This window comes from Mastacembelus armatus, chromosome 16 (assembly GCF_900324485.2).
Source record: "Mastacembelus armatus chromosome 16, fMasArm1.2, whole genome shotgun sequence".
Classification (NCBI taxonomy): Eukaryota; Metazoa; Chordata; class Actinopteri; order Synbranchiformes; family Mastacembelidae; genus Mastacembelus; species Mastacembelus armatus.
Genome location: NC_046648.1, coordinates 20,650,603 through 20,678,154, shown reverse-complemented (window position 1 = coordinate 20,678,154; position 27,552 = coordinate 20,650,603). Strand labels below are relative to the sequence as shown.

General features: G+C 37.8%; 3 protein-coding genes across 9 annotated transcripts in view; 2 read left to right on the top strand and 1 right to left on the bottom strand.

The window, feature by feature from the left end:
- The first annotated feature begins 80 nt into the window (after positions 1-80).
- irgq2 (immunity-related GTPase family, q2) lies at positions 81-5,260 on the top strand. Of its 2 annotated transcripts, none has more exons than XM_026316883.1 (2): positions 81-230; positions 3,902-5,260. In XM_026316883.1, the coding sequence occupies exons 1-2, from the start codon at positions 191-193 to the stop codon at positions 5,035-5,037; spliced, it is 1,176 nt and encodes a 391-aa protein (XP_026172668.1). In that variant the 5' UTR covers positions 81-190; the 3' UTR covers positions 5,038-5,260. The 2 variants fall into 2 exon arrangements, with proteins under 2 accessions (XP_026172668.1, XP_026172669.1); XM_026316884.1 differs by lacking the exon at positions 81-230 and adding an exon at positions 2,677-3,038.
- Positions 5,261-5,338: 78 nt separating this feature from the next.
- On the top strand, positions 5,339-16,819 carry LOC113136228 (B-cell receptor CD22). 2 transcript variants are annotated; one of them, XM_026316848.1, is made up of 18 exons: positions 5,339-5,362; positions 5,514-5,555; positions 6,405-6,479; positions 6,576-6,965; positions 7,647-7,934; positions 8,268-8,519; positions 8,707-8,961; positions 9,077-9,370; positions 10,076-10,366; positions 11,101-11,370; positions 11,778-12,038; positions 12,194-12,272; positions 12,362-12,425; positions 12,542-12,678; positions 12,868-12,925; positions 14,654-14,736; positions 14,826-14,892; positions 16,519-16,819. In XM_026316848.1, exons 3-18 carry the CDS (start codon positions 6,425-6,427, stop codon positions 16,732-16,734), a joined length of 3,060 nt encoding a protein of 1,019 aa, XP_026172633.1. In that variant the 5' UTR covers positions 5,339-5,362; positions 5,514-5,555; positions 6,405-6,424; the 3' UTR covers positions 16,735-16,819. The 2 variants fall into 2 exon arrangements, with proteins under 2 accessions (XP_026172633.1, XP_026172634.1); XM_026316849.1 differs by lacking the exon at positions 5,339-5,362 and adding an exon at positions 5,756-5,855 and having other exon boundaries at positions 5,513-5,555.
- The window catches only part of phldb3 (pleckstrin homology-like domain, family B, member 3), a 28,433-nt gene continuing 15,865 nt past the window's right edge, over positions 14,985-27,552 (bottom strand). For 2 of the 5 annotated variants that reach the window (XM_026316872.2, XM_026316874.2), the window contains 13 exons: positions 26,772-26,859; positions 26,047-26,224; positions 25,076-25,157; positions 24,546-24,692; positions 23,691-23,901; positions 23,340-23,425; positions 20,940-22,296; positions 19,700-19,766; positions 19,148-19,405; positions 18,944-19,051; positions 18,760-18,844; positions 18,372-18,413; positions 14,985-17,815 (listed from right to left, as the gene is read on the bottom strand). In XM_026316872.2, the coding sequence (XP_026172657.1) occupies positions 22,162-22,296; positions 23,340-23,425; positions 23,691-23,901; positions 24,546-24,692; positions 25,076-25,157; positions 26,047-26,224; positions 26,772-26,859 (927 nt within the window). In that variant the 3' untranslated portion in view covers positions 14,985-17,815; positions 18,372-18,413; positions 18,760-18,844; ... (2 more) ...; positions 19,700-19,766; positions 20,940-22,161. Of the gene's footprint in view, positions 17,816-18,371; positions 18,414-18,759; positions 18,845-18,943; positions 19,052-19,147; positions 19,406-19,699; positions 19,767-20,939; positions 22,297-23,339; positions 23,426-23,690; positions 23,902-24,545; positions 24,693-25,075; positions 25,158-26,046; positions 26,225-26,771; positions 26,860-27,208; positions 27,311-27,552 lie in introns of all 5 variants that reach the window. The other 3 variants (XM_026316871.2, XM_026316870.2, XM_033325586.1) reach the window with 3 other exon arrangements.

Sequence of the window (27,552 nt, the reverse complement as noted above, 5' to 3'; positions counted from 1 at the left end):
TGTGGTCAGGAACACAAGGGGTTGTGTATTTTTGGGAAGGGAACTTATAGTTCCCTGGGAAGATGCTGTAGAAACAGCATTTGAGAGGGTTTGTTGGAAACTTTTCTCTGTTGGGTGAACTGGGGATAAATGGGCGGAGCCAAAAGCATGCAGGAAGAAACATGGCTGACAGTGGAGCTGGCTCCAGTGAATGGCTCTGGAACGAGAGGGTGTGAGTGGGGCAAGGACAGGTAAGGTCTGTTTGTTTTGATGTCTTCCTTCTGGGGTGTCTCCATCCAGCAGCACTTTTAGTTCTACCAGTGTCTGGTGAATTTTAGTTCTAGAAAATGTGTGGTGTTTTACTAGCAATGTTTAGGGGCCTAATACAGGCCTGAGGCCTAATCAGAAGCTAGTTTCTGCTTCTGATTAGTTTGTTCTGTTGCTCAGCAGGCTGTCCAAGTTCATATTTATTATTACTTATTTGTGTGCTGTGTGATCCAGCCAGGTCTGTCTTACTGGTTAGTTTGCTACTAACATAGCCTGACTAATATGGCAGTTCAGCAGCTACTTTAGCTTACTGCCACCATTTCAGATACTTATATCCTGTCCAGGCCAGTTGCAATGTTTATTTAATAGTACCAGGTTAAGTGTATATGGTTAACTTCTTTCTTTTTTTATCAGTTGCTCTAAGGCAGGCTCAGGGCCTACTGGGATGGTTTGGGTGTGTGAGTGCAGGCAAACGGGGGTTGGTTCTGGGACGCTGGAACCCACTGTTGAGACTTCTCGGTGTCGTGGGCCCAACTCAACGAAACACCATAATTGAGAAGGTGCCGACCTGATGACCCTGTAGACTGGCCTGCACGTTCACACACACAAGGCCTTATTTTGAAGTAATGAAAGTGATAGCATTAGTAGGTTAGAGCAGGGTAGAAGTTAGGACAGTTAGGGCAGAAAGCAACATAGGATATATTTTTCCAGGTTTAGGATAGGGGAGGGTTGGAGCATGGTCTTTGAATGTGGTTTTGAAGATTTATGATACCGTGACCTGATAACCCCCTTTTTGGGGCCACATGATGGGGTAATCTAGATAAGGAGCTTCCACATGAAGGCTCATCCATTTGTTAACTGTGGAGGCTTAGAAGTCATTCCTCCCTCTTTCTCCCTCCCTTCTTTGAAACCTCTCTTATATATTAAATGTGCAGTGAAATCAGAAAGTGTTAATGTTTTAAATCTGTACAAGTTCATTTCTTGGTAGGTGCATTTATTTGTTTGTCATTACCTTATGACTGCAAAAAATGTAGTTATTTAAAAATTAAAGAGAGTGCTGGGAGCTCAAGATCCTAGACTGCCTAAGGCTTGGGTTTTCAGCCTCAGATTGAAATCATTTATTTAGAGTTAGCAGCCCAAGTTTAAATTTATTTTTAGAATTTGACTGCTTGAGCTTTCTGTGTTATTACTTGCTGCTGCTGAAATACATTTCTTCCTAAAAAAAAAAAAAAAAAAAAAAAATAAGACCTATGGACACCTGGCTGAGATTCTGGAGACAATTATAGAGTCCACTATTCTTTATTTTTACTCAACTAATCTTAATATACTAATTTGTGTTTGTACCTCTAGTGGTGTTATCGATCATTGCAGTGCAGGGGTTTCAATGTTCAATGAACCAATGAAAATCAGACCCACGAGCAAAAATTATCTGGAGGAGGAACGTTGGCAGTCGGCAACTCAGAAGTGGAACAAACTCAAGCATGTATTTCACTGTACTGAAAAGAAAGTCAAGGATGGGGAATTCACAAGGCTGAGTCAGAGTATGGTGAGAAAAAAAAAAAAAAAAAAAAGCACAAGACGAGGCAAACACCAGGAGGAAGACAACGCACGATATTGCAGAGTGGGGTGGAGGATATGGGGCTATATTTTAATGTGAAGGAGATAATCTGACACTAAACCCCAAGTTGCCCCCATTAGCGAGCGAGTGAGAAAACAGTGGAAAAACACTTTGAGTGTGCTTTTGTAGAAAAATGCTATAGAAGTATAAGACATTTATCATTCATTAACATTCTCAAAATTATTGTAGTGTTATTTAAGAAATGGGCTGAAAAGGAGAGATCTGAAAAAATTAGCTGAAAATTTATTAGGATGTTTCAATATGTGAAGACACTGCATGTAGCTAAAGCCAGAACTTCACTTAGGAAGTTAACTAACTAAGCAAAGTTAAGCAGCTAGTCTGGCCCTGTTCAAAGTAAAAAAAAAAAAAAAATCTGGCTACCACCTCAAAAGCTTAATAATTAATGTGCATCTTTTTTGGTTACACAAACATCCATCCATCCATCTTCTATACCTGCTTTTTCCTGAAAGCCAGGGTCACGGGGATCTGCTGGAGCCTATCCCAGCTCTCTTTGGGTGAAAGGCAGGGGTACACCCTGGACAGGTCACCAGTCCATCACAGGGCCGGTTACACAAACAGAAAGATAAAAATAAATTTTACTCTCTGCAGCAACTTTACAGTGACAACAGGAAATCACTGCACCCAGCTATTACAGAAAAAGTGATTTGAAACAATGTGTAAACAAAGTGTAGCAAAGCATTTAAAACTGTTTGTAGCCAAATATTAAAAAAACAATTGTTTTATTATTACAAAACTGTGCACTTTACATTTTAAATTCGAGACACGTTACTTTGTGTTTGAAGGAGCTCACATGTATTTTGGTAGACAAACTCAAACTGATAATGCTGACTTCCACTGTAAAATCAAAAAATGTAAGAGGCAGGATGTGAACTTTAAAATAGCATCTGAAATGCCAAGCAGGTGTCTTCCATTTGCATGCTGGGTTCCTCTTAAAGATAAAAGCGAAACTGTGCAGTTTTGTTTAATGACGTTCTCACAGACAGTTTAACTCCCTTTATTTTACTTAGGTTTTATCAATAAAGAGAAACAAAGTCTTGCTGGAAAATTCATAACAGCTTTCCCAGTGAATGAAAAGTCTGTGTTTATTATCCCCTTTGACAGAAAATTTATTGGACTGTTTTAACTTTCTTTGTTACAACTGTTGGAAAAGAATGTGAATTGTTTTGCAAAATATTACCATGAAGGATGCTTTATTGTGTGTGCATAAAAATGTTTATGCAGGCTTATACATTAAAAAGCCTTAGCATTAGACACACATGGTTTGCATGTAGTGCTTAAACTGATTTTGGATTAAAGCTGAGCTTACAGGATTAGAATGTTCCACTAGCTTGACAAACACTTAAAATAGATCAATCTGACGCTATTGTCACTTCAAAGCTGCAGAGGAATCTGCATTTGACAGCTAGAGATAAATAATTTATCCAGACCGCTGGGTTTCCTCCGAATCTAAAGGTAAGTGTGCATTTTTGTACTATAAACACATGACAAGAGTCATACTGGTAAATGAGGATAAAATGTATTTAACATTTCATTTTAGGATTATCACATGGACCTTAAGTTTTGATATTTATTACTTCTAATGGCCACTATGAAGCTTATATTCAAGTGTAAATATAAAACAGGGGTGGAGAGGTATATCCATATATATATCTAAATAATGTTACTGTAAAAGTGCCTAAAATTTTACTTATTTAGAGAAAATCTACTTACTCTTACCAACACTGTACACCAGAGTTGGTTAGCCTGTGACACTATAAATATACAAGAGGACAGGAGATAATAATCTTTCTGAGAAGGTTCAGGCTTCCTGTAAAAGTACTTTAAACATGCCTTTGTTACAAAGATGTAAGTTGTACACCTGTTTTTATTGACATTAAACATAAGTTTAACATAGTAATATTGATTATTCTTGCCAGTGTCATAAAAACAGATCTGTTTATAAAGCTGGTTTGAAATATCTTTTAAGTATTCTAGTCTATTCTATAGTAAACTGCTGCTGCATCTTTCTATCCACAGAAATGGCTGAAGTTTTCAGAGGCCTAAACATTCTTGAAACCCTCAAAGAGTCCATAGAGAGCAATACATTTTCAGATGTCAAGGACGCAGTAGAAGATCTCCTGATTAGCAGGCTCAATCTAGCTGTGGTTGGTGACCGTGGGGATGAAAAAGCCTGTTTTATGAACTCCCTACGTGGCCTTTGCTCTGGGGATGAAGGGGCAGCTCCATCTCCATCTCCTCTTGCCCCAGAAGAAGTGGCAGGATATCCTAACCCTAAACACCCTGATTTTCGCTTGTGGGACCTGCCGCCTGTTCCAACCACCTCTTCACTTGAACCTGAAGGATACATGAATAGAGTTAAATTCCTCCGTTACAATGCTGTATTCATGGCATTCACACAGTCACCCCAACCCAACAGTGTGGAGCTGTTTTTGGAGGCCCGTTCTCTTCAGCGACACACTGTGTATTTCATTCTCTTAGCTTCAGCAACAGACACGGAAAAGAGTCTGGAAGAGAAGAGGAAAGCCAGTCTGGAGGTGCTGACATCACAGGGTGTGACACAGCCTAAAATCTACCTGGTCAGCCCGTCCACCCTGGAGAAGTTTGACTTCCCTGTTCTGGTGGGGGATATGTACAGAGATCTACCAGAGGTTCGAGCTCATGCCCTTGTCCTGGCTCTACCAACTTTCACCTCAACCCAGGTCACCCAGAAGAAGGAGGTATTTAAAGCAGTGGTATGGGCAGCTGCCTCACTCTCTGGGGGGATGTCAACTATTCCTGTTCCAATGGTGGCCTCTATGGTGGATTCAAGTGTAGCAGTGCGGGTCCTGACCAAAGCGCAGTTATCTCTGTGCCTGGATGATGAATCAGTTGAGAGACTGGCACGACAACGAGGCATTGAACCGACAAGACTTAAAGGGCTGAGGACATGTGTACTGTCAGTAGAGGTTAGCAAGGGTGAAGTTAAAAAGCGGCTGGCAGTGGCAGAAAAGGACCTGGCCACAGTTTCATCAAAGCTGGTAGAGTTGGTGATGCCCAGACATATCCGCTCTGTGAGCCGCTCTTTTGCTGCCATGTTGCAAGCTTTAAATAGCGCTATTGATGAAATGGCAGCTGATGCTGAGAAGATAGTGGTTACTGCTCTTGGGAAGTGAAGACAACTATTTTTTTTCTTTTTTGGTGTTTCCTGTTTGTGTGGTTCACCTTCACTTGTGTGTTGTAAGATACAAAGAATACACTATTCATAAAGCTGCTCATAAATCTTTTGATACTTCCTCAGTCTTGTTCACTCTTAAATGAATATGAATAAGTGACATTAAATATGGTGTTAAAATAAATTCTGTACATAGATGTCAAATAATGTAAGCTCCTCTGTGTGCGTTTTATCACCCATGTACCCTGAACAGTGGTTTTCACTATTATCAAGAGCATTAAATAGCGGAAGTGAGAGGAAGTTCAGCTGCATGCCTACTGCAGCAGGCAAGTTGAAGAAAAAATACTAGACCTTCATAAGTATACCTATAAAATATTGTGTTCGCTGTCTTGCATGATTGAGCATGCAAATTTCTTTTATGTTTTTTAATCAACTGTGAAAACTTCCTTTTTTTTCTTAATCTCGCTCTTTCTTTAGTTAGGAGTAATTGTAGTCGCTTCAGACTTTGCATCCTCTGAGGTAAGAAAACACTTTTTAACCTTTGAGTCTAAAATGTTTTGCTTTACATGACTGCTTAATAGTTGGCAATGGTGTGAAATCTTTGTAGCAAAATAATTTTAGATAATATATCATGTTGTGTACGTTATACACTATCATCATAATATGTAAATAAAATAGGTTAAATAACTAGAACATGTTATTTTTCATTTTATCACCAGTGGTGCAGGAAATATTTACATCCTCTGCTTAAATTAAAGAAGGGCCTACTAATACTACAACTATATAAGTATTATTACAAATGTGCACTGAAGCATTAAAGTAAGTATTAAAAATACTCAATGCAGAAAAATGTTGCTACTATTATGTCATTAATTATGCCTTAAAGTAAAAGCAGGACTTTACTCTGATCGCTCATGTGATTATTAGTTGTGTAGACATTTTCCCTGAAAAAATCATGTCATGTTCACAGGAATTCGGTGGCATTAATACGTGATCTATGTTGTATATTATGTTTTTGAAACATTAAATTTGTTTTTGATAATACATTCAAATTTGGCATGTCTTAAATAAATGCAGCATATTGTCTGTTCTCTAAAAAAAAATGTGTAGAGTGTATTGGTCTATTTGCATGACTGGAGAAGCTTCCAAAAGCAGCATTAGTTAACAGCCAATGCCAAATAAAAACAGTGTTTCACTGAGTCACATATTAGGCATCAAAGAAAAAGGAACTGAACCTGCACCAAAAGCCATAAAATGTATAAAGAAATCAAACAATGACTATTGTGGCTTACAGACAGTACTTTAATACTTTCTTAGTTATATTGTATGCAATTTATTTTTCTTTTTTTTTTTTTTTTCCTGTTTCAGACATCAAGCTTTAGTCCCACATGACAATGAATGCCCAGACAGTTGGGTGGTTGGTATTTCTGTCCCTAATAAAAAGTAGGTATTTATTATTCCTCTCTGACTTTTGCAATGTTTGCATTTAAAGCCACAAATAATATGCAACTTTTTTTTTACTTGTTTTCATCACTATAGATTTTACTTGTCAAGAACCCCCCTTCAAAATAGAAGAACGTCAGCTCACTGCTCTAGAAGGGACCTGCACTGAAATCAAATGCACAGTCACAGAAAGTTTTAATGATGAAGCATACTGGTTTTGGATGAAGGATGCAGAGTGGTTTCAGAGTGATTTTAATGCCACTGTCATTTATAGCACAGATCACGTAAAACGTCCTGTCAGTCCAGACTTTGCAGATAGAGTGAAATATATTGGCACATCTTTTATTGGCAGATATTTTAAAGATTCACTGTGCAGTATTTTAATTTGTAACCTGAAGAAAACGGACAGTGGACAGTATTCTTTCAGATTTGCAGGAAAGAACAAGGTATGGGTAACTAAAAAAAATGTTACTCTCACTGTTACAGGTATGTATAATGAAAAAATATTAAAGATGTTCAGAAAATTTAGCTATGCAAACAATAAAAGCTAGTGTGGAAATAAAAAGAGCTGCATTATTTAAGTATTAAAGTATTGTGTTTTATATTTTAAGAAAATATGTGATTAAATTTATAATGTTTAGAGAAAGTCATGTTGTCATTTAGACATGAAATTAGCTCAGATATTTACATTTGACCCTGGATATGCTTAATGAGATATTGCATGTAAGCTGATAAGACAAAGCCTGAAGATAGATATGGTTTGAACCATTCATGGCATGTTTGTTAATCAACGGAGCAACATGCCCAGTTATATTGAAATTACTGACCAGATTAATACAACAATCTAAAACGAGATGTAGAAGAACTGTCACTTAATTGGGAGATTTGATTATAAATGTAAGTTTATATAACATATTTTCAGACACACACTAGGAGAGAATAAGAAAATATATAGTGTGTCGCCAGCTTTATCTTGAATGCAGAGACCAGTTGTTTTTTTGTTGTTGTTTTCGTGGCTCTTTTATTTTTTAACTTATCTTTTAATCAAACATTACTCCAGAGCAGTAATTATGCCAATACTGTATGATTAGAATTTACTAGTTTAATTTACTGTTCTGTATAGTCACCATTACATTTCTGCTGACGTCTTTATTTAATGTTTTTCAGATAATCCATGCCTGATCACTTTTAATAAACCACCTGTTGTGAAGGAGGCTGGAAATGTAAAACTCACATGCTCCACTTCAAATTCATGTTCTTCAAACCTGAAAATTGAAGCTTTTAACCAAACTTCCTCAGCACAGCTCCCTCAGCATGAAGAAAAAAATACGACGACAAAAAGCACCATAGTCAGCTTCAGCGTCACCGTGCAGGATGATGGGAAAGTGTTTTCATGTCAAACACAAAATAACAAGGACACGTACGCTATTCAGAATATTAGCGTAACTGTTGAATGTAAGTTCATTAATGGAGAGTTTAACCACATTTACTTTTATTTAGCACTGATATAATCAATCAATCAATCTGTGACTCAATTTATAACTCGTATAATTTATAAGGACAAACTATTACTGATTGAACCTTAAGCAAAATTGATACTTCCAGATATCGATATGAAATTGATAGATGAATGAATTTAAAAACTCTCAGATCATTTGTGCTCTTACTATCTGCTTACTGAAGTTGCCAAGGGCTCAATTCTTTTGCATATCTGATATTTGTGAGCAATCTACCTATTCTTACTGTGTGTTAACTGATTTCTTATTTGTGTTGAATTTGTTGACACAGATGCTCCAAAAGACATAAAGACTGAGATCAGCTCTGAAAATATCAAGGAAGGAGATTATGTGACTCTCACCTGCGCCGCCAACGGAGGTCCAAACCCCAGCATTACCTGGTTTAGAAATGGACAACAGCAGTTTTCTGGGGCAGAGTGGAAAATCTCATCAATTAATGAGTCGCAAAACGGAACATATCAATGTGAAGCTAAAAACACACATGGAACAATCAGTTCAAATTCACTAACTATAAATGTTCAGTGTAAGTACAGTACTTCCTGTGCGAATTTAATTTGGTGTGTTTCTGATTCTCCGTCATTTTAACGTTTTATTACTGCTGTACACTTTGACATTCTTCATTGCACTTACGTAAATTTGTAAATGAGGATCCTAAACTTTTTCATTTACAGTACTGTGTATTTAACGAGTTAAATATTGCTCTGTTTTAGATGCCCCTTATGTTGAGATACAGATGGATCCATCTGTAGTAAAAGAAGGAGACAAAGTGACATTAACATGTGAGGTGAAGCGAAGCAACCCTTCACCTTCTGCCTTCTTGTGGAGGAAAGATGGGATAAATATTGGTTACACAAACACATACATGCATCACAGAGTGAAGCCTGAGGACAGTGGCTTCTACACATGTGCAGCTACTAATGATGTGGATACTAGGGAATCAGACACACTTCAAATCAAGGTTGAATGTAAGTTTTACATGTCCCTTTAATGTGTGCTTCAGATATTTAATCATGGGAGACAAAATGAAATATCTGCTATATCACCGTAGAAAGTATTCTAACAGTTATTTCTTCCTTCCAGATAGCCCGAGGAACACACATATCAGTCTGTCTGCTGCTGCTCCTGCGAAAGTTGGTTTCCCCTTCACGTTGACCTGTAACACTGATGCTAATCCTAATCCATCAGAATACTCATGGTACCGTTTCAACAAAGACAAACCACTTGACTCCTTAATGTGGAAGTCTAAAGCAACTTCTGAAAACAGCCTATATTTTCCTGCTGTACAAAGAGCAGATGAAGCATATTACATCTGCAACGCCACCAACAGCATCGGAACAGGGGATGATAGTCTGCCGGAGTATATGCAAGTGTGGTGTAAGTAACTTTGTTTTGCTGACAGTGTTTCATGATCTTGAAGTTTCTTGAAACTTGCACAAAAAGTTAAGTATTCAGTGTGATGTACACAACAAATCTGCATTTACCCAAAAAAAATCACTAAAGGCAAGCAGCTGCCAGCAATCTGGGATAAACTCAAACATCTTCCCAAGAAAATGTGTGGAAGAAATAGTAATTAGATTATCAAACACATATTGTATATACCAGGTCAGTTGGAGAATGTAAGGGTTGCAAGTGGGTGGACATCATACCATCTTTGGGCAGAGCAACCCATTTATTCTTTGTTCTAAGATAAACAAGCCTGCTGTTGGTTCGAGCTAGATGTTTAACAAACAGACGTGACAGTGGGATCCATCTTTTCACCCAAATTTTTGCTGTAAAGCAAATAAACACATTTTCTAAAATGTCAAACTCTCAAAGTGTGTAATGAAGTTTTCAGAGTAGAAGTTGCCTTCCTGCTTATTGATTCTGCTGTAATATAATGCAACATGTTAAACTGTGTGAATCGAGCACATGGCTGCTTCCTCTTTGTTCCACTTAGTATTTTTTCATATTTTTAATTTCTTATTTATCTCATATCTTTGCTACTTTTGACACTCTGTTGTGTACTTGTACTTTGCTGTTGCAACAATGCAGTTTCCCCATTGTGGGACAAATTAAGGTTTTCTTATCTTATCTGTACAGATCCACCCACTGAACCCAAGCTGTCTATGGATACTGAGGTCATGGAAGGTCAGAGCATCAGCATCAGCTGCACTGTTGAAAGTTTTCCACCGTCAACACTCATTGTGACAGGGAGATTAAATCCTCAGTCTTCAGAACAGCCTTTCATTAAACTCACCAGTGAATCGCAAAGAGCCAACACTCTCCATCACAGATTTAACGTAACTTTGGTTAAAGATACCTATTACACCTGTATTGCCAACAACACTGAAGGTTCAAGCAAGAGCATACAACATAAGTTGGTGGTCAAATGTGAGTGATTTTTTTATTTTTTATTTTTTTCTTTGTTTGTTTGTTAATCTTGTTAAACTTAGACCATATCAAAACCCAAACCTTCCATCAGGATGCCAGCATGAAAAAAAAAAAACATCTTGATTTTTAAAAGGAAAAAGTAGATATGTCATTTTTTCTGTCCATGTAATTTGAACAAAGTCATTACATCATCGTTTTTACTCTACTAGTTGTTCTGATTGAGTCATAATTTGGACACAATAGCTTAGACACTTCCATATGTAAGTATGATTCTGACGTATTTGTATAATACTTGAGCATTTCCATGTGCAAAACATACAATTAGCTTTCAAAAAGTGTCATATAAAGTAACCCTGTTTAGCTATTACATGCTGCTTACAAAGTAATACTCTCAGTAATGTAATTTTCACACTTTTTAAAAAATGTTAATATTAATGCAGCATTGTTTCTCCTATAGGAGCATATTTGTAGTATTGCTACTGGAATATGTCATATTATACAGCTGTACATGTTATTGTGCATAGCAGTTTATGTACTCCACCACCACATAGACTGAATAACAAGGAACATTAAAAAGTTATTATTCGCAGCAGGGTTATATAACTCTAGATATATAAAGTATATAGATTTTATAGGTGTGGGATCATGATAGTGATTATTACACTATACAGGCCATTATAACTAAAAGAATATGACCATGTTTAGATCTGACACTTTATTTTTGTCAACTGCAGATGCTCCCAAATATGTGACTGTACAAGCCCAGCCTGGTCTTGTTGTGAACGAAAACACATCGTTGACATTGACGTGCAGTGCCCAGTCCTACCCACCAGTGACCAAATTCATCTGGATGAAGATGACTGATAGGAAAGATGAGGTGATCCATACTTCTCAAATCTACACCTTAAAGTCTGCCAGTCCATCTGACCGTGGACTGTACAGCTGTGAAGCCACAAATGATGCTGGAAAACGAAAATCACAGCAAGCTGAAGTTAAAGTCAAGTGTAAGTAGATTGATGCACCTGTGATGATCCATCATTGTTTATACTGTAAATAGTAATTGGACAGGAGGATGCAGAGGTTCTTAGATTTGGTTCCAAACAATAATGGTTGGTTATAATATGAATAAACTCTCTGAGTCACATTTCAGCTGTAAAGTCTTATTGTTGGAAGCAGAAGAATAAACAGAAAGTTACAGAGATGTGCTCTATGTAAATTTATTATTTGTAGAATTTTTATACAAATGTCTTTTTTTGTGGCATAATTGGTGCAGCTGTGTAGCCCACTGTACTAAACTGTACTAATAATTTTTAAAAAAAAGAAAAAAAAAAAGTAGCATGTTTGCATTTGTGCTGTCATTCATTAATTAATTTTGTCCTGCTTCTCTGTTTCCTAAACTTCCCTGCTCTAGATGGTCCAAAGAAAACAAACATCACAACATCAGCAGAGCAGCAAAAACCTGATGGGAGAAGTTATGTGGTGCTAAGCTGCAGCAGTGACAGCTATCCCCTAGTCACAAGCTATTTGTGGTACAAAAAAGACAAGAGAGAGTTTATGTTGTTTAATCAGCAGAACTACACAGTTTATTCAGACAATCCAGGAGACTACTACTGCATAGCAAAAAATGAAATCGGTCAAGGATCATCTGAATTAGTTCATCTGTTTGTTAACCGTGAGTAAATTTCAAGTTGACATGTCTGCATGTGTACTGCTTGCTTGTCTACTTGCTTTGTTATATCAGGTTTGACAAAAGACATTTTATAGTTTGACCTTGTGCTACTTGTTGACTGTTGTGTATGTATTGATGCGGTCTCTCTTCAACCACAGGACACTTAATGAAGATTCTGAAGTTCTTCTTTATTTTTTTGATCACGCTCATTATTTTATTAATTTTCTTAGTTTGCAGGTAAAGTATGAATAAAAAATGTTTTTGACTTGACATACTAAATTCTGTAATGCTAAATTCTATAATGATGTCATGTAACTTCATTTCAGACACAGGAAGAAAACCTCAATTCAACAAGGATCTACCAACACACAACCCTGCTTTGGTTTTCTGGTGATAACTTATTTGTGAAAACATGTCTAGATAACTTATTTGTGAAACCATGTCTACCTTTTAACTGAACACATATGGACAGAAATGACACCTTTCTTTGCGTATGTGTAAACCAGGTATGGTGGAATCGCACCAGGAGGGGGGATTTGACCAATGAGTCTGTTTTAGCAGATCCTTTCAGGAGCAGAGATGACCTCTTGGCAAACCATCCATGTCGTCCAATGGCCCAGCGGCAGCCTCGTCCAGACAACATGTAAGACGGCATGCATACACATACACAATGTCGCTAATCAGGACAGGCAACACTGAAGGACAGAGTTTAATGGGCTTATGCTCATGTTACAGTCAAGGTCAATCAGACATAAATGCCACAGTGCTGTTTATTATAAATAGTCACAGAGCACTGCATAATTTTTTTTTATTTATTCTTGTTGTTCCACAGACCTGCATCCAACATCAACAGTGTTTACTGTACTGTGAATCTCCCCACCAGAGAACAGGTGAGTCACCTCAAAGCTTCACAACGCAAGCAAATTAAAGCTATTGTATGTGGAAGACATTACTAAAACATTTCAACATTAGGATGTTGCAGTAATTAGCCTTTTATTAAAGTCTGTATAATAGTTGTAAAATAACTTCTGTGGCTTTTGAGGGAGTTTTCCAAGTCTGAGGAAGTAAATTTGTCAATGAATTCACTGTTAGCTCAGTGTGGGTTTAGAAACTTAAGGCATATTTACAAACATTCATTCCTAAATACTCAGATCAAAAATGTCTAGTAGTGAGTCCTGATTAGGAGTGATTTGGGATTATTCTTAGAGCAACTCTGAGCAAAGAAAGGACTAAAACCTCTACTTCAGAGAGGAAGTGTGGATGACCCTGTTGCCAGGTATGATGCATTGTTTTAAATTCTATGATTGGTAGGTCAAGGCTATTGGCCAGGGGTCTCCAACCCTGATCCTCGATTGGTATTGTCCCACGGGATTTCCAACTAGCCCTGCTCTTCCAGTTTGTGATTGGTTGAATACACCTGATATCTGAAAAACAGGCAGAGTAGTGGAGCCTCGAGGTTGGGAACCCCTGCTATAGACTATAAGAAATGCACTTAGTAGTAATGGACATATTATGGACTGTGAAATTCAAAGTCCTAATCTTAAAATGTAGTCTGTGTTATATTATAAACCATACTTTAAAGTAGCTTAATGTTTGACAACACAGGGCAACATGAAAAGTAGACTGTTTATTACTTGTTATATTGTCAGATTTATAGTCTCTTTTCTACACTCGTAATTTTATTACATAATCTGTTTGGTGTTAATGTGAGAAAATGACTCACCCTTCATTAATTAATGTGATTGCTGAGCAGTCTCTGAGTAGTGGCGTTGATCGGCACGTAGGGAACAAGCAAACAGAAGCAAGTAACGGAACAAGAAATCCCAACAGGACAGAGGGCCAGTGTTTCCTGTTAGCTCAGTTAGTCGATGAGCATAAAACCATTTTAAGAGAACGGTTTGGCCCCAGTGTTACAACACAAGCCAAGAGGCAGTTGTAGGGGGACATAGCTTTCATTTCTGGTGATATGGCTTTACAGTGTTTCTTGGGAGATGCAGGTGTATCTCTAATGAGATTGGCCACTAACACTACCCCTGTATGCTCTAATCTGTAGTATTTTATTAACTCTGTAATTCAGAGTTTGGACAATATTTCTTCAATCTGTGTTTCTTTCTGCAATTTTGTTTTTTAAAAAAAAAACTAAAAAAAAAAAAAAAAAACTAGAAGCAAGTTTACCAACTTATTTGCATAATGGAAAGTGTAGGAAACAGTGTTACTGGTGTTTACTACAACTGAGGATATTTAAATATCTGCTGCATCACCTTTGAACTTTGAAGACTTTTATAGAACTCAACCAGTGTTGTCCATCTTTGATATGATGTACTTCAATAAAACACGTTAAAAACAATAAACTATAAAAAAAAATGCCTAACAGTTCAGTATATAAACACACAGTGTATCCCAGGATAGAAATATACTAGAAAGGTTTAAATTTAATGTTAAATATAAAACTGTAATTATAGTCCTCATCATTTCTAAAACAAATGTTACAAAGCCCTGAATGTTAATACTTTTTGTGCATACTGTTGTGTGCGTGTGTGTGTGTGTATGTATGTATGTATATATATATATATATATATATATATATTTTTTTATTCATTGACGTCTTGTCTGCACAGGCTCCCACTACACAAAAACCCACAGGTCAGCAGGAAGGAGGCATAACAGTGTATGATTCTCTGCAGTTAGAGGACAGGAAAGGGTGAGTATTGTTTTATTCGTGTATATTATCAGCACACATCAGTACCACTACATTATCGCCTAACAAGTTGGATTATATTTGTTCGTCAGGGTCAACTGGGCGAAAGCAGAAGCAGATGTGTATGCTAAGGTGTCCAGACCAAAGCCAGCGAAAAAGGTCAGACATCATGAACTTCTGTTTTTGTTTGTTTAGATTCTAGGTTCTGCTAACAGTTCAGCAATGTTCACACTGTGGTTAGTGGTAAATAATTACAGTAAAACAACCTTGTTTCATTTTAGAAAAGAGTAATGTCTGATCTTACATAGTTCATCTACAGTGCTGTAGCAGAAATACATCCAGTGTACCAACAAAAAGAAAAACAAGTTAATAATAATCAGCTTAATTTAATAAAACCCAGATATACTTAACTAGAAATAACAAAACAATCTGACTGTGTCAAAACCAGTGGGCGCAAAAAACACAAGGTGAAAAATATAGACCTGGGACTTTTAAGGTGTGTATGATACAGCGATTCTATAAGCTAACGATGTTATCACCAGGCGAGGTGCCTGTAGACATTAGCTAATGACGTGATATTTGATTTGCTAAAGTGGATAAGCAGTTGTCGACGTGTCCGTATCAAACGATCGAAAATGATTAGGCAGAAATCATGTTTATTCCCAGCACTGAGACGTGAACACTGATGGCGTTTAAGGCGCCGTACAGCGTCAATTCTGGTTTCCCGAGCTAACGTCAGTGATAGCAAAATTAGCATCACACGCATTTCAGGATAAATCAATGTGGACCGGTCCATCAGGAGCCTGTTAAGCCGCCACATGAACTCAGTAATATCATTCATGCTGCTGCGAGTAAACATGATTTCAGTCAAGACCATCACAACTAAATGCGAAGGTGCTCCATCTCCTTCTCCAGTTAGATAACACCGAGCTAAAGCTAGCTAGCGCTGTGTTAGCTCATCAAACGTCAGTAGTGATAACACTATCGTTAGCTTAAAAAATCGTCATACCATACACGTATTTTTAGAAAAAAAACACTTCGACTAATAAATAATTTTAACATGTAAAATAACACACCACACGGCCCCTCTTCTTCTTTGGTGTTTAATGGCAGCGGGCATCCTCAAGTTGTCACGAGTGATAACTATTTTATATCGTAACGGCTTCTCATTAACTCGACCCCATTATTCACAGTATCAGTCAACAACAACATCCTGATCCGTTACAATACTACACCACCGTCCTCAGGTAACCGGACACACTCTCTCTTTGCAAATTATACTAATATTCATCTCCGATAAAGCGCAGACATTAGTTGGCAGTAACGTGAACGCAATCAAAGGATGCCATCTGCCATTAAACACCAACGAAGAAGAGGGGACTGCTTTATGTCATGGTGAAGTTAATTTTTCAGAAGAAATCCTGTTTGACTAATGATTAACGTGACCATAATATAGATAAAGCACAGGAGAAGTTGTCAATCAATCAATGTCCAATCAATCACAAAAAGTACTGACAGAAGCGCCCATGAGCCCACCCCCCAAACTGTCAAAAACCACCTTGACGTTTTGTCGCGCACTAAAATGTCCATCAAGCACAGAGAGCCGTCGAGGAAAAGGATCAAATGGAGAGAAAAACATAGTTTGAGTGTGAAATTGTGATAAACTTGCGCGCATCTCTTCTTCCGGTGCGCCAAGCTTCACTTTTGCGCTCGCGGACTGTTAAACCTCGCAGGTCTATGTTTTGACACTGATGTAACGTCACATTTTGTCTGCCATCAACCTAGAACAAAGAAGAAAATCAGGCGGACTACGAGAACGTCTGTACAGGACACGCATCCAAGTTTCCAAACGATGACACAGACACCAGCGAAGAAGAGGAAGTCAACTATTCACAGGTGAGCATCAGGGCAAATCCAGGACATTGGAGATCCAGCAGCGACTCCAGCAGCGACTCCAGCACCTCTGATGATGAGATTCAGTACAGTGAGGTCAAACTATGAGCCCTGACGTTCTTATCCTATTTTAAAATGCTCATCTTGTGTCTACTACATCCTGAAATATTGTCCTAATTATCACTATCATTATGATATTGATTGGGGGGTATGTTTTTGTTTTCATTAGTGTATATTAACAAGTAAACAGGAGACAGAAAAGTGACCAATATGATGAATGTAATTCAAACCTACAGCACCAGATATATATATCCATGGATCATTATTATTAATTTATATTAAAATATTTTCATCTCCAAAATATACAGTACATGAAAGTATATGGACAGAAATACCTGGCATCACTGCGATATGTGTTAAGATGCACAAAGTGACTTTGACTGTAATGTTGTAAAGCTGTTCTGCAATCTCTTCACTGTAGCTTGTTTCTCACTGGAAGTATACATGTTGAAATAATGTGCTATATTCACTCTGCTTTGGCTTAAGACTTAAAGTACACAAAGTTTTTGTTTTTATAAACAAGCACAAACATTTATATATTTTGACAAAAAAAATTACAAAGCCAAAAAAAAAATCTTCACTGTGCATTTGCTTTTTGCTCTTTTTTTTTATAAACCTATTAACATGAAGACAAAAGCTAGCATTGAAATATTAAAAGATAACTTTGGTTCTTTTGAAGCTGTATGTCCTTTACAAGTGAGTATGGAGACTCTATAGGTAGTGCTAATTTTGCTGTTCCTACTTCCTTGTACCTTCTACCTATAATCGTAGACAAGAAATATGGATCAAACCAGGATTAAGTGGGGCAATAATTTAGCCTCATTGAAATGTCACTTGCCACTGACCTGTCCTGAGACTATCCATGTCTTTACCTTGCACAAAATGACTCTGCAGTGGTTTCTTCATTTTTTTAATATCTCCTCCTTTGCATCCCCTGGAGTCCAGCCAGATCTCAGCATACACTGTCATGGCCTCTGATCTCCCTTTCTCTCCGCTTGTCCTCTGACTTGGCCTGGAGTTTAGCAAAATTCAGATTGGCATAGTGGAGTGAGTCGTCTTTCTCTGTGCCTTCTTCCTTTTTTAGAACAGCTTCACTGGAATAAATAACATCCAGTTGTGAAGACTTAGTCTGTGGGAAAACAAGAACAAAGTAGTTCAGTAATAGAAAAGAAAATGTTAGACAGTAGACATTATTAGGCCCATTTAAAAGGCATTCACTCCACTGTTAGAGTCTTCATTTAAAATTAACTTTTTTGTTCAAGCTTGCAAAGCTCAGCAGTAGATCAAAGAGATGACTTTGCCCTAGTGATAAAGTCTGTAATACTCCTGTATAGATTTTGGGTGGTGTACAGTAGCACCACCAGAATTCACTGTTGCAAATTGGTGTTTGAGATACATTAGTAGTCGCCTCTTTCCTCTGTGTTTCTAAGCTAAATAAGCCCAGTCTGTGCCATTTTCTTTCCTGACTGCAGGTTTACCAGGAAACAAGTTCTTAAGACTAAACTAGTACTGTAAATGCAGTGCAGAACACACAGCAGCAGAACACACAGCAGCATCCCCAGTGCTCCGGCTGCACAGCCGATCAATAGAGACACATGGAGGCCTGAAAAGCCCCCACGTTATATGAATCAGTAAAACCAGACAAAAGCAAACTGCAGAGAATTTAAAAAATAAAAAATACACACCTGCATAAACATTTTTTTCAGACTTGAGGACAATACAGCAAACTGTAAAGTAAACACAGACCAACATTGGTATTCTTTTAGATGTGTTTTTCTGGTCACTTGACAAGTTCAAAATGTATTCTTATTTTTTGCTCCATTTTGGCTTCTAAATATTCACTATGTCCACCAGCTAGTTGTTAATTTCGTCTGTCTGCTACTTTTTAATTCCAATGGGTTTTTTCTTTTAAACAGCTAGAAAAAAACATATTTTAATGTAATACAATTATCAAGTCAAAGAACAACTTTTAGATTTTCATATTCTGAACAAAAAACAAAAAACTATGTAATCATCTAAGACATAATCTGAAACAACACAGCAACCACAGATATGCCAAAAAGAAATACTCACAAAGAACATGTAGGGTCAAACTTTCTTCATTCACAAGGTTGGTGTCGCCAACTTGTCGTTTGTACAAAGCAGTGCAGGAGAACTTCTGTTCATTATATAGATAAGGCAGTGAAGTTTATAACAGAGGTCACACAATTAGATTGTATGTTCTCAATGTCACCTATATTGGGTGTCCATGACAGACCTGGATGCAGAATAGGACAGGGAGCAGCAGCCAAGTAGTTTAACATCACTGGAGTCCCTTCTTCTACCTCCTGCCTGGATGATGTTACGGTGGGTGTGGGCAGTGAATCTGAGGAGTAAAAACAGTGACAAAATGGCAAGAGTAAGTAAAAGATACCAAAAATGTGATTATACATTTGCAAAGGTAGCAGGGCATAATTCAAACCTAGAGCAGTGATGTTGACAGAAAGCTGTGCATCAATTTGTCACACTGCAGTCCGAAGAAATATTTGCCATTATTCTTTGAGGACAGGTTGTTGAAGATGGTGGTGCAATTGCTGTTGCACAGGTGGGGAACCTGATTTCCTTGCAGCATGTTTGAGCTTGCACTTGAACACCTGTGGTTCATCAGGGTGGTCTCTCTTCCATATGGCTTTACAGGTATGATCCAGGTTTTTATCGTTATGTGGGGGGGGAGGTGAAACTGCAGGGGATGATCACACAAGATCCAGTTAGCACTTCTACAAACAACTCACACAGTTATAAATTAAGGTCTTAAATGTGAAAACCATATTAAAAAAAAAAAAAAAAAAAAAAAAACTTAAAATAATTCATCATTACTAAAGGGGAAAAAATAAACCATGAAAAATTACAACAGGCATATCCAAAAAGTAAATCTTAAGATAAAAGCAAATATTTACATTTACTAGTAATTTTAAACATTGATAAATACATCGGAAAAGCATTAACAAGCTTTTCAAATGGGGAAATAGCCTACCTTGAATTAGACAGCATATCACGATAACCTTTAGAGCACCTGTCATGCTTTTTTCTCTTTGATGAACCTACACAGAAAAGATATAAATTAATTTATTGTTAAGGCATTATAAGAGCAAAAATATAAAAATACTATCCAATGTTATTTATTGAATCTTATTTGATGCTTACAAATGCAGAGACTGTCATATAATTTAGGTGAAAGTATCAATGATCTGATGTAATATCAGTTTGGTAAATAAAGTACAATGAAAAAGTCCAAAATATATATTTATGGGAGGTTATTTAAGAAAAGTTAATGTAATATCAAAACCTAAAGTTCCATTTGTACAACCATATAAGTAAACACGTAGTACACTGCATACTATTGGAGCTCTCGTTACTAAGAAGGGGAACTAATGTTCTTTCCACTGATGGCACCATCAGGTTTCATAAAGCATGACAATGAATCCACTCTAAGCTTGTCTTTCACACTCACTCATTGAATCTCTAGCCATACTGAATTTTTTAGAAAGTCGCAAGCAGCGACAACCATCAACATAAAGCAGCGACAACCATCAACATAAAGCAGCGACAACCATCAACATAAAGCAGCGACAACCATCAACATAAAGCAGCGACAACCATCAACATAAAGCAGCGACAACCATCAACATAAAGCAGCGACAACCATCAACATAAAGCAGCGACAACCATCAACATAAAGCAGCGACAACCATCAACATAAAGCAGCTACAACCATCAACATAAAGCAGCTACAACCATCAACATAAAGCAGCTACAACCATCAACATAAAGCAGCTACAACCATCAACATAAAGCAGCTACAACCATCAACATAAAGCAGCGACAACCATCAACATAAAGCAGCGACAACCATCAACATAAAGCAGCGACAACCATCAACATAAAGCAGCTACAACCATCAACATAAAGCAGCTACAACCATCAACATAAAGCAGCTACAACCATCAACAATGCAAAAGTGCCTAATATGTCTAATAAATAAGATTTACAGAGTAAAAGCAGGCAAAGTCTGGTAAATAAGACTAATATGGTATACCAGAGGTTTAAAAGTATTAAAGTTGATGTATTTACAGTGAATCTTTGTGACAATTTATTTCTCTACATAGGTTCTATTTTTATGTGAATCCTCTGCATATACATCACATGAAAACTCAGTTAGCTTATAACATTTTGCAGCCTGCAGTCATTTAACTGTTCTGAAGATCTAGTCTTACCTTGAAGTAAACGATGTCCAACAGAAGATGTGCTCTTCTGGAAAAAAAAAAAAAAGCATATTTGAAAATAAGAGAAAGACTTCATTTTCAAAACTTAAAACACAGACCGACAGACCAAATGATGGAAATGATGGTGCAAATAAAACTTTTACCTGCATCGAAGTGACAGCAAAACAACTCATTCAACATAACCTTTTTAGCAGGAAGAAATTGTGTATAACAGTTGGTGTTAGAAATAAACAGTAAGTAGTTGTAGATGTCAGATGTGGCTCATCTGATGTGGATATTTTTGTAAATATCTGAAAATAGTGAAGCAGAAAATGGCATGTAAAGAACTACAGCAAATGCCATGATAAAGGACCAATGACTAACGAGAAATATCTTAATCATAAAACAATGTATCTTAAGACTACGTGAGGAAAAACTGGAAAAAATTAGCATCACACTAGACTCAAAACAGCGACACAATACCACTACACAAATCCATCCACACCTGCATGAATGATGAATAAAATGTTTGTCAGTGTGATTATTTAATGTTGCAAATGTCATGCTAATAAAGTCTTAAAGCTAATTTAATAGTGGATTCACATTTATTTGCATATCAGACTCTTATAAATGTACAAATAACTTAATTCATTAAAACTTTACTGAAAACTAATGGATGTGGAAATATTAATGGAAACATCTGAAGATATAAGGCAATTCCACACAAAATACAGCCTCCTGACAGTCTAACAAAGGTTTGATTATTGCCAGGCTTTTTTTTTTTTATTGGATTGCAGTATGTTGTTCAAATGTTGCTATCATTGTGTCCACTCCATTGTTGTAGTATATTCCAATGGCATCCACTAGTCCTGCAATTCTGGACAGTGACCAGCAGGGGGAGGTCAGACTCAAAGAGTGAAACCCTCCAGTAACAGATGCCCAGTGTGTAGGCTGGTGCGTAAAGCTGCTTGTGGTTTGCAGCTGGTTCAGCGGTGAGCCTCTGTCACCACTGAAACATCATCTTTCAGTAACAGTCTCATCCTCTGTATTCAAGCGCATCTGATCGGCACCTCGAGCTACACTGCACCTCCGAGTCTCACGCAATTTAGCCACAGGTCCAGAATCAGCCCCTCCAGTGGATCTCAGCCAAACCAGCTGCTCACATGGAGGGAATGACTTAATGCATCTGCTCAGTAGCTTCACCCAAAGATTTTACAGTCACATATGAAAAATGTCAATAACGGCTGTGCTCATCTGTTGCGGTGACGATGACATCCATCCAAATTCGCATGGACACTGCATTGGAAGCAACCAGAAAGAAAAGACGGTCGTACGTCTTCACACAGAACGTCAGACTGGGCCGAGGAGACTGAGGAGAAGGGGCACAGAGATGATGACATAAGTTATGCTGACGGTGACTGAGTTGAGACTTTATTCGTCTCAGTGTTATGCTTTAGATTCCTCCAGCTGAAGTCAAAAACTTTAACATAAATAACTTCATTAAGATGAAGACCAAAAGTTTTTTTTAAACTTTTGTTTCTGCTATCACACTTCTTTTCACTTTCCAGAAAAGTTAAAGTCTGGACTTTTATCTATTAGGTATCTTTTTTTAATGTCAGACTACAGCATGTATGTCAGTTTCTATTAGTATAATTAACTGTAATATACTGCAGACTGATGTCTTCAACTAAGATTTTAGACTTTGCATGAACTGTCCTAAAAGTTGTTTTGCTGATGCACTTAATCTTAATGTCAAATGAAGTAACAGGGTTTTCTACGCTGTAATTTGAACCTATAGTGCTGTATGATAGTTTTGAGATCTACTTCAAAATAAAGCTTCACACAGTAATTATTAGTGTTACCTAATACCAGCCTTTATAGTTATATAATAACTAAAGAAGTTGTTTCTCTCTTAAATCTTATGCAAAGTTTTCAGGTCAATCGTCTATCTAACCGGAGACGATGAAACCAGTAAAACAAACTCACTATTGTATGTCATGTGATGTAGTATGTCATCAGATTAAATACACACATGGAAAGTCATAGCTGAGCTGAAACTGTGCTTTCATTTCAGGTGGCACACAACACAAAAAGATTAAATTTGCAGCCCTCTCAAACACAGTTCCTGAGTTGTAACTGTATCTACAGTAGTAGGAAGAATGATGAGTCTGCCTCTTGGTCCCAAAAATGAGTATGCAGAAAGGCACTTTTCAATGATTTTGAACTTTAATATTTAGGAAGAGGCTACAAAAGACTTCAGGCTTGATAAATGTCATGCAGACCCCATGTCAGGTTAAACTGCTTTTATCAAATAGTTTCCCTTCATATTCAAAGTCCAGATATTTGCCACATACTCTAGGGCTGATGAGACACTTCATGGACAGATTTTTCTAAGTCTGTTTGTGTACTCACAGATGTGGCTGTTCGTAGATGGTCATAGTAAACTTCTTCTATGGCCTGGAAGTAGATGACTCCCTTTAGCTTTCTTTCATCGCAGTCTGCAGCAAAAGGAGATGCCAGAGAGAAAAAACTGGTAACTACATACTCAGTCAGAAGTTACTTCCTTTTAATATAAGGCATTTCTGGGGAAATGCAATGACATGTACAGTACAGAAAACCAAGGCTGGGAAATAATATTAATACAAAAATATTTTACAACATGCCTGACTACCTTTTAGTGAAAAAGTGTGAGACAAATAAAGCATTCATTCATGCAAACACCCAGTGAGTATGTGCACACACAACTCTTCCAGCCAGTCTAACCTGTATAGTAGGCTAGTCGTCTATGGTCCATGTCAAACAGGAACCATCTCTTCTTCCAGGTTTTGACCCTCCCCCCTCGCTTGGTGAGGAAGCCTGCACAGCGTCGAGGTGTCAGGCGCAGGTCTGTGCAGCCTGCCACCCCGTGACCCAGAGACTCCACATGGGCCCGGAGGTCAAAGTTTGGAGAGAGGAACAGGGGCAGGCTGTGCTGCTGAAGAGACAAATGCAGTTTGTGGTTGAAAAGAGACACTTCATCCATTCCATAGAAAGTCTTTAGAGTCAGGAAACATTTTAGCACTCGGTGCCTTTTTATTAAATCATGGATGCACTTGCTTGTGAGAGGTTCAGAATTCAAAACTGAATGGAGGCTACAATAGCTGGTACTAGCCTGACAGTAGTTCTGATTGAACTAATGGTGTTTGCATCGTGGGTGATGTGATCAGATATTTGCTTTATAAGTGCAGTGCATTATTCTGTAACATAAAATATTCATCACAAAGTAAATGCCACAGCTAAACACATTAGTATTATTCACATTTATCTAGCATAAAAATTAAACAAACTAAACTGCTTCACTAGGACTGTGTGGGTGTTAACTGATCAGACTGGACTGATGGTGTCCTGACAACACAAACCCACAAAAGTATTAATATTCAAATCCTCATGCATCAAAGCATCTGCACACCCCAACAACTCCAAACCAGTGACAGAAAACAGCACACGGGATAATCACTACTGTGAAATAACCAAAACTGTGGCTGCACCTTCTGTGCCAACGAATAACCCGAGTTCAATGCTGACAAAAATGTTTGCAGGGCCTTTACCACTCCCTTATGGCTGTTATGTCTTACATACCTGTGGGGAGTTTGGGGGAGACGTGGCCTTTGGCTGCTCCTTTGGTTCTGGTTCTGACCTTTGTGGCATCTCTTGATCTGGTGGTTCTGTTCTGGGAGAGTTGAGCTCTCGCTGTCTTCTCTGCTCCAGCATCTGCCGTCGCTCTTCCTGGGTGAACACATGTTTTATAGCAAATGAACAGGCATTCTTCATTAATATGTGATGACCCCTCTCACAGTAACACATTTAAAAAGACTGATAATACTGCTCTAAGTGTGTTGGATATACAGAAGACTCTTTGAAATATGCATCAATCTATAAACATTGCCCTTGTTGGTTTCAGACTCCACATAAACTCACAATCATGTGGTTACACATTTTTCATTCTTGGCATTTCCCAATGCTGCAAACATACACACATCTGCTTGCTGTTTTCTTGGACCATCATGTGTGAGCCGAGTGGGTGTCAGTGATCAGACAGCTGCGTCCAATGCAGTATGACGTGGGTGATTAGTGGTACTAGCTAGTGTTTCCCACAGCAGGTGACTCACCCTCTCTCTGAGCAGCCTCTCTCTCTCTGCCTTGGCTTCCTTCAGTTTCTTCTCAATCTCCACAAGATCCAACAGGCACGGGCTGCAGGAGGGTGGATCACAACCATTGCATCAGCCAAATACAACTTATGGCAAAAAAAGATGCTAAACGTGAACATTTTTAACCTAAGAAATTAGGACATTAGCAGTAATCTCCTTTTACCAAATAAACGCTAGTGCAGTGAAGTATGGCAGTACAATATTATTAGTCAAATTTATATTTATATTATTTATTATACTGTTTGTACTGACAATTAATTATTACCTTGCCTTGTCTGTGCAAACTTCTACCGCCTTTATTAAATACTATTCCTGTGGATGGATGATTGAGTTTGTGGCAGATTTTGTTGAAGTCTGCAACTGCTTATTATTATTATGCATCCTAAAATTCTATGTTATGATCTGTATATATAGTTAATAACACAACTAACTAACACTAATTTCCTAAGTTTTTCCAGATTCACACTTCTTGCTTTATTGATATTGCTCATTTTGGGTAAAAATAGCTAAATCATATAAAGGATAAATCTGCAAAATAAAGGCAAACTGTAAAATTATTACTCAAACTGTCTGAACAGCTGCTTCTGTTTGCACACAGTTATTACCAACATTTTAGTGTGTACTATTGCTTATACCTATAAACAAAGTGCTTTAGGCAATTTGATTAAGCTGTTTGCCTATTTACTACCTGTCTGATCATCCAGTCACTTGTGCTTGTTTCCTGCCCCAAACTACAAAAACAAAACTTAAGATTTAATAAGCTTGAATGATATTTTAACTAACTGTCATAAAAAAGATCTTTTTACGGTGGTGGAATCAAAAACACAGCAGTTTGTGAGCCAAGATATGATATGTCTGTTATTAAAAGTAATGCTGCATGTAAAGCCTTAAGAATTGTGTGAACTCATCAAATGAGCAGTAAAGTGACCAACCTGGCAGCGCGAGAGCTTGTTGCACTGTTGCATGGAGTCAGGAGGGCACTACCATTGCTGGTCCCAGGTCTGTGCCCGTTGCTGTGCCCGTTGTTGTGCCCATTGCTCAGTCTGTGGGAGGGGACAGGAGATGTGAAACCCTCAGGGGTTTGGCTGTCTGGAAGCATCCTCACCAACCCTGACAGGGGAAGGAGATAAAAATTAAAAAAAAAAAAAGACATGTAACACTAGTCTATCAGTGTGAATGGCAGTAGATGTGGCATGAGAGTAATCCTGCAGGTGATGGCCACATATCAAGATGATAAATCATGGTAGACTAGGAATCCTTCCAGAATTCAGTAACACGCTACTGTAGGTGGAGAACACAGCTGGCAAGACTTGACATGAACTTGGAGATGAGGCTACTCTGATTCAAAAAAAAAAAAAAAAAAGAGGCATGTGTGAAAACAAATACTATGGAGATTTTAGGCTTAAGTATACACTATGGGTACTTTTGTCACTCATCCGGTCTGTACAGGTAAATCCTGCTTTCTACCAATGAAATAAAAAACTGCCTACTCTACTGACACACCTGTGACTAGACTAAAAGGGAGGGAACTGAACAAACAGTCAGACAAAATGAGAACGTAAGTGCAGAGAGCAAGTGTTTATTGTTCAATATCATGGTGCTCCCAGCTTACGCAATCAAGAACGCAACAGAAAGTAGAGAAAGAGGACTGGCTCACCCTGTACGGAGACTGGCCTGTCATTGAGTTTGTTGTTGCGATGTGAACTCCGTCTTCTGGGCAAACTGGTGGATTCTTTGCATGGCTCCTACAAAATAAAACAGTGTAAGAGTGAACTATGTGACAAACATTTACATTAAACCTCTCAGATCCTATAACAAAGAAGTTATCTGCATATATTATGAAGAATCACTTTCAGCACAAATTTGCTGCTTCTCATTTTTCAAATGTGATCATTGGTTTATTTTCTCAGCCTTTTATGTTATTAAACTGAATATCAGAGTCTTGGACACAATGATGCGCTTTTCATATTTACAGACTATACTTTTGACAACATAATCTAGAAAACATTCAGTGGATTCATTTGTAGTGAAAATAATTTCAAGTTGCAGCCATAACATAAACGTATGCTGTATCCATGGTGACACGCTGCACACCTGAGGAGGCTTGTGAATGGTCAGAGGGGAAAGTGACATCATGTATGGAGCAGAGCTGGTGATGTTCGACCAATCACTGATCAGCTTCTTGTCTTTGTGAACCTGTAGAGCCAAACTACATTTCATTGGCAATTCAGTAACATTTCAGTTTACATGAATTGTGGCAGCAGGGAAGACGACAAATACAGTGACTGACAACAGCTGCTGCATTAGACATACCACATCTGGCTGAGAATGAAAACTCTACTTCCAAGAAGGATCATAATGTGTTAAAAAAAATATCACTGCCTCACTCTCTTTCTCTCCAACCCTCCCTCCTGGTTTGATTCACAAACACATGAGCA

What these genes read in the sequence shown, in the direction of transcription:
- irgq2 (XM_026316883.1), top strand. Translation starts at nt 191, where the DNA reads ATGGCTCTGGAACGAGAGGGTGTGAGTGGGGCAAGGACAG. An exon ending in TGTGAGTGGGGCAAGGACAG is followed by an intron (nt 231 to 3,901) that starts GTAAGGTCTGTT and finishes TTCTATCCACAG; the next exon opens with AAATGGCTGAAGTTTTCAGA.
- LOC113136228 (XM_026316848.1), top strand. Translation starts at nt 6,425, where the DNA reads ATGACAATGAATGCCCAGACAGTTGGGTGGTTGGTATTTCTGTCCCTA. An exon ending in AGCTGAAGTTAAAGTCAAGT is followed by an intron (nt 11,371 to 11,777) that starts GTAAGTAGATTG and finishes TCCCTGCTCTAG; the next exon opens with ATGGTCCAAAGAAAACAAAC. An exon ending in CAGTTAGAGGACAGGAAAGG is followed by an intron (nt 14,737 to 14,825) that starts GTGAGTATTGTT and finishes TTTGTTCGTCAG; the next exon opens with GGTCAACTGGGCGAAAGCAG.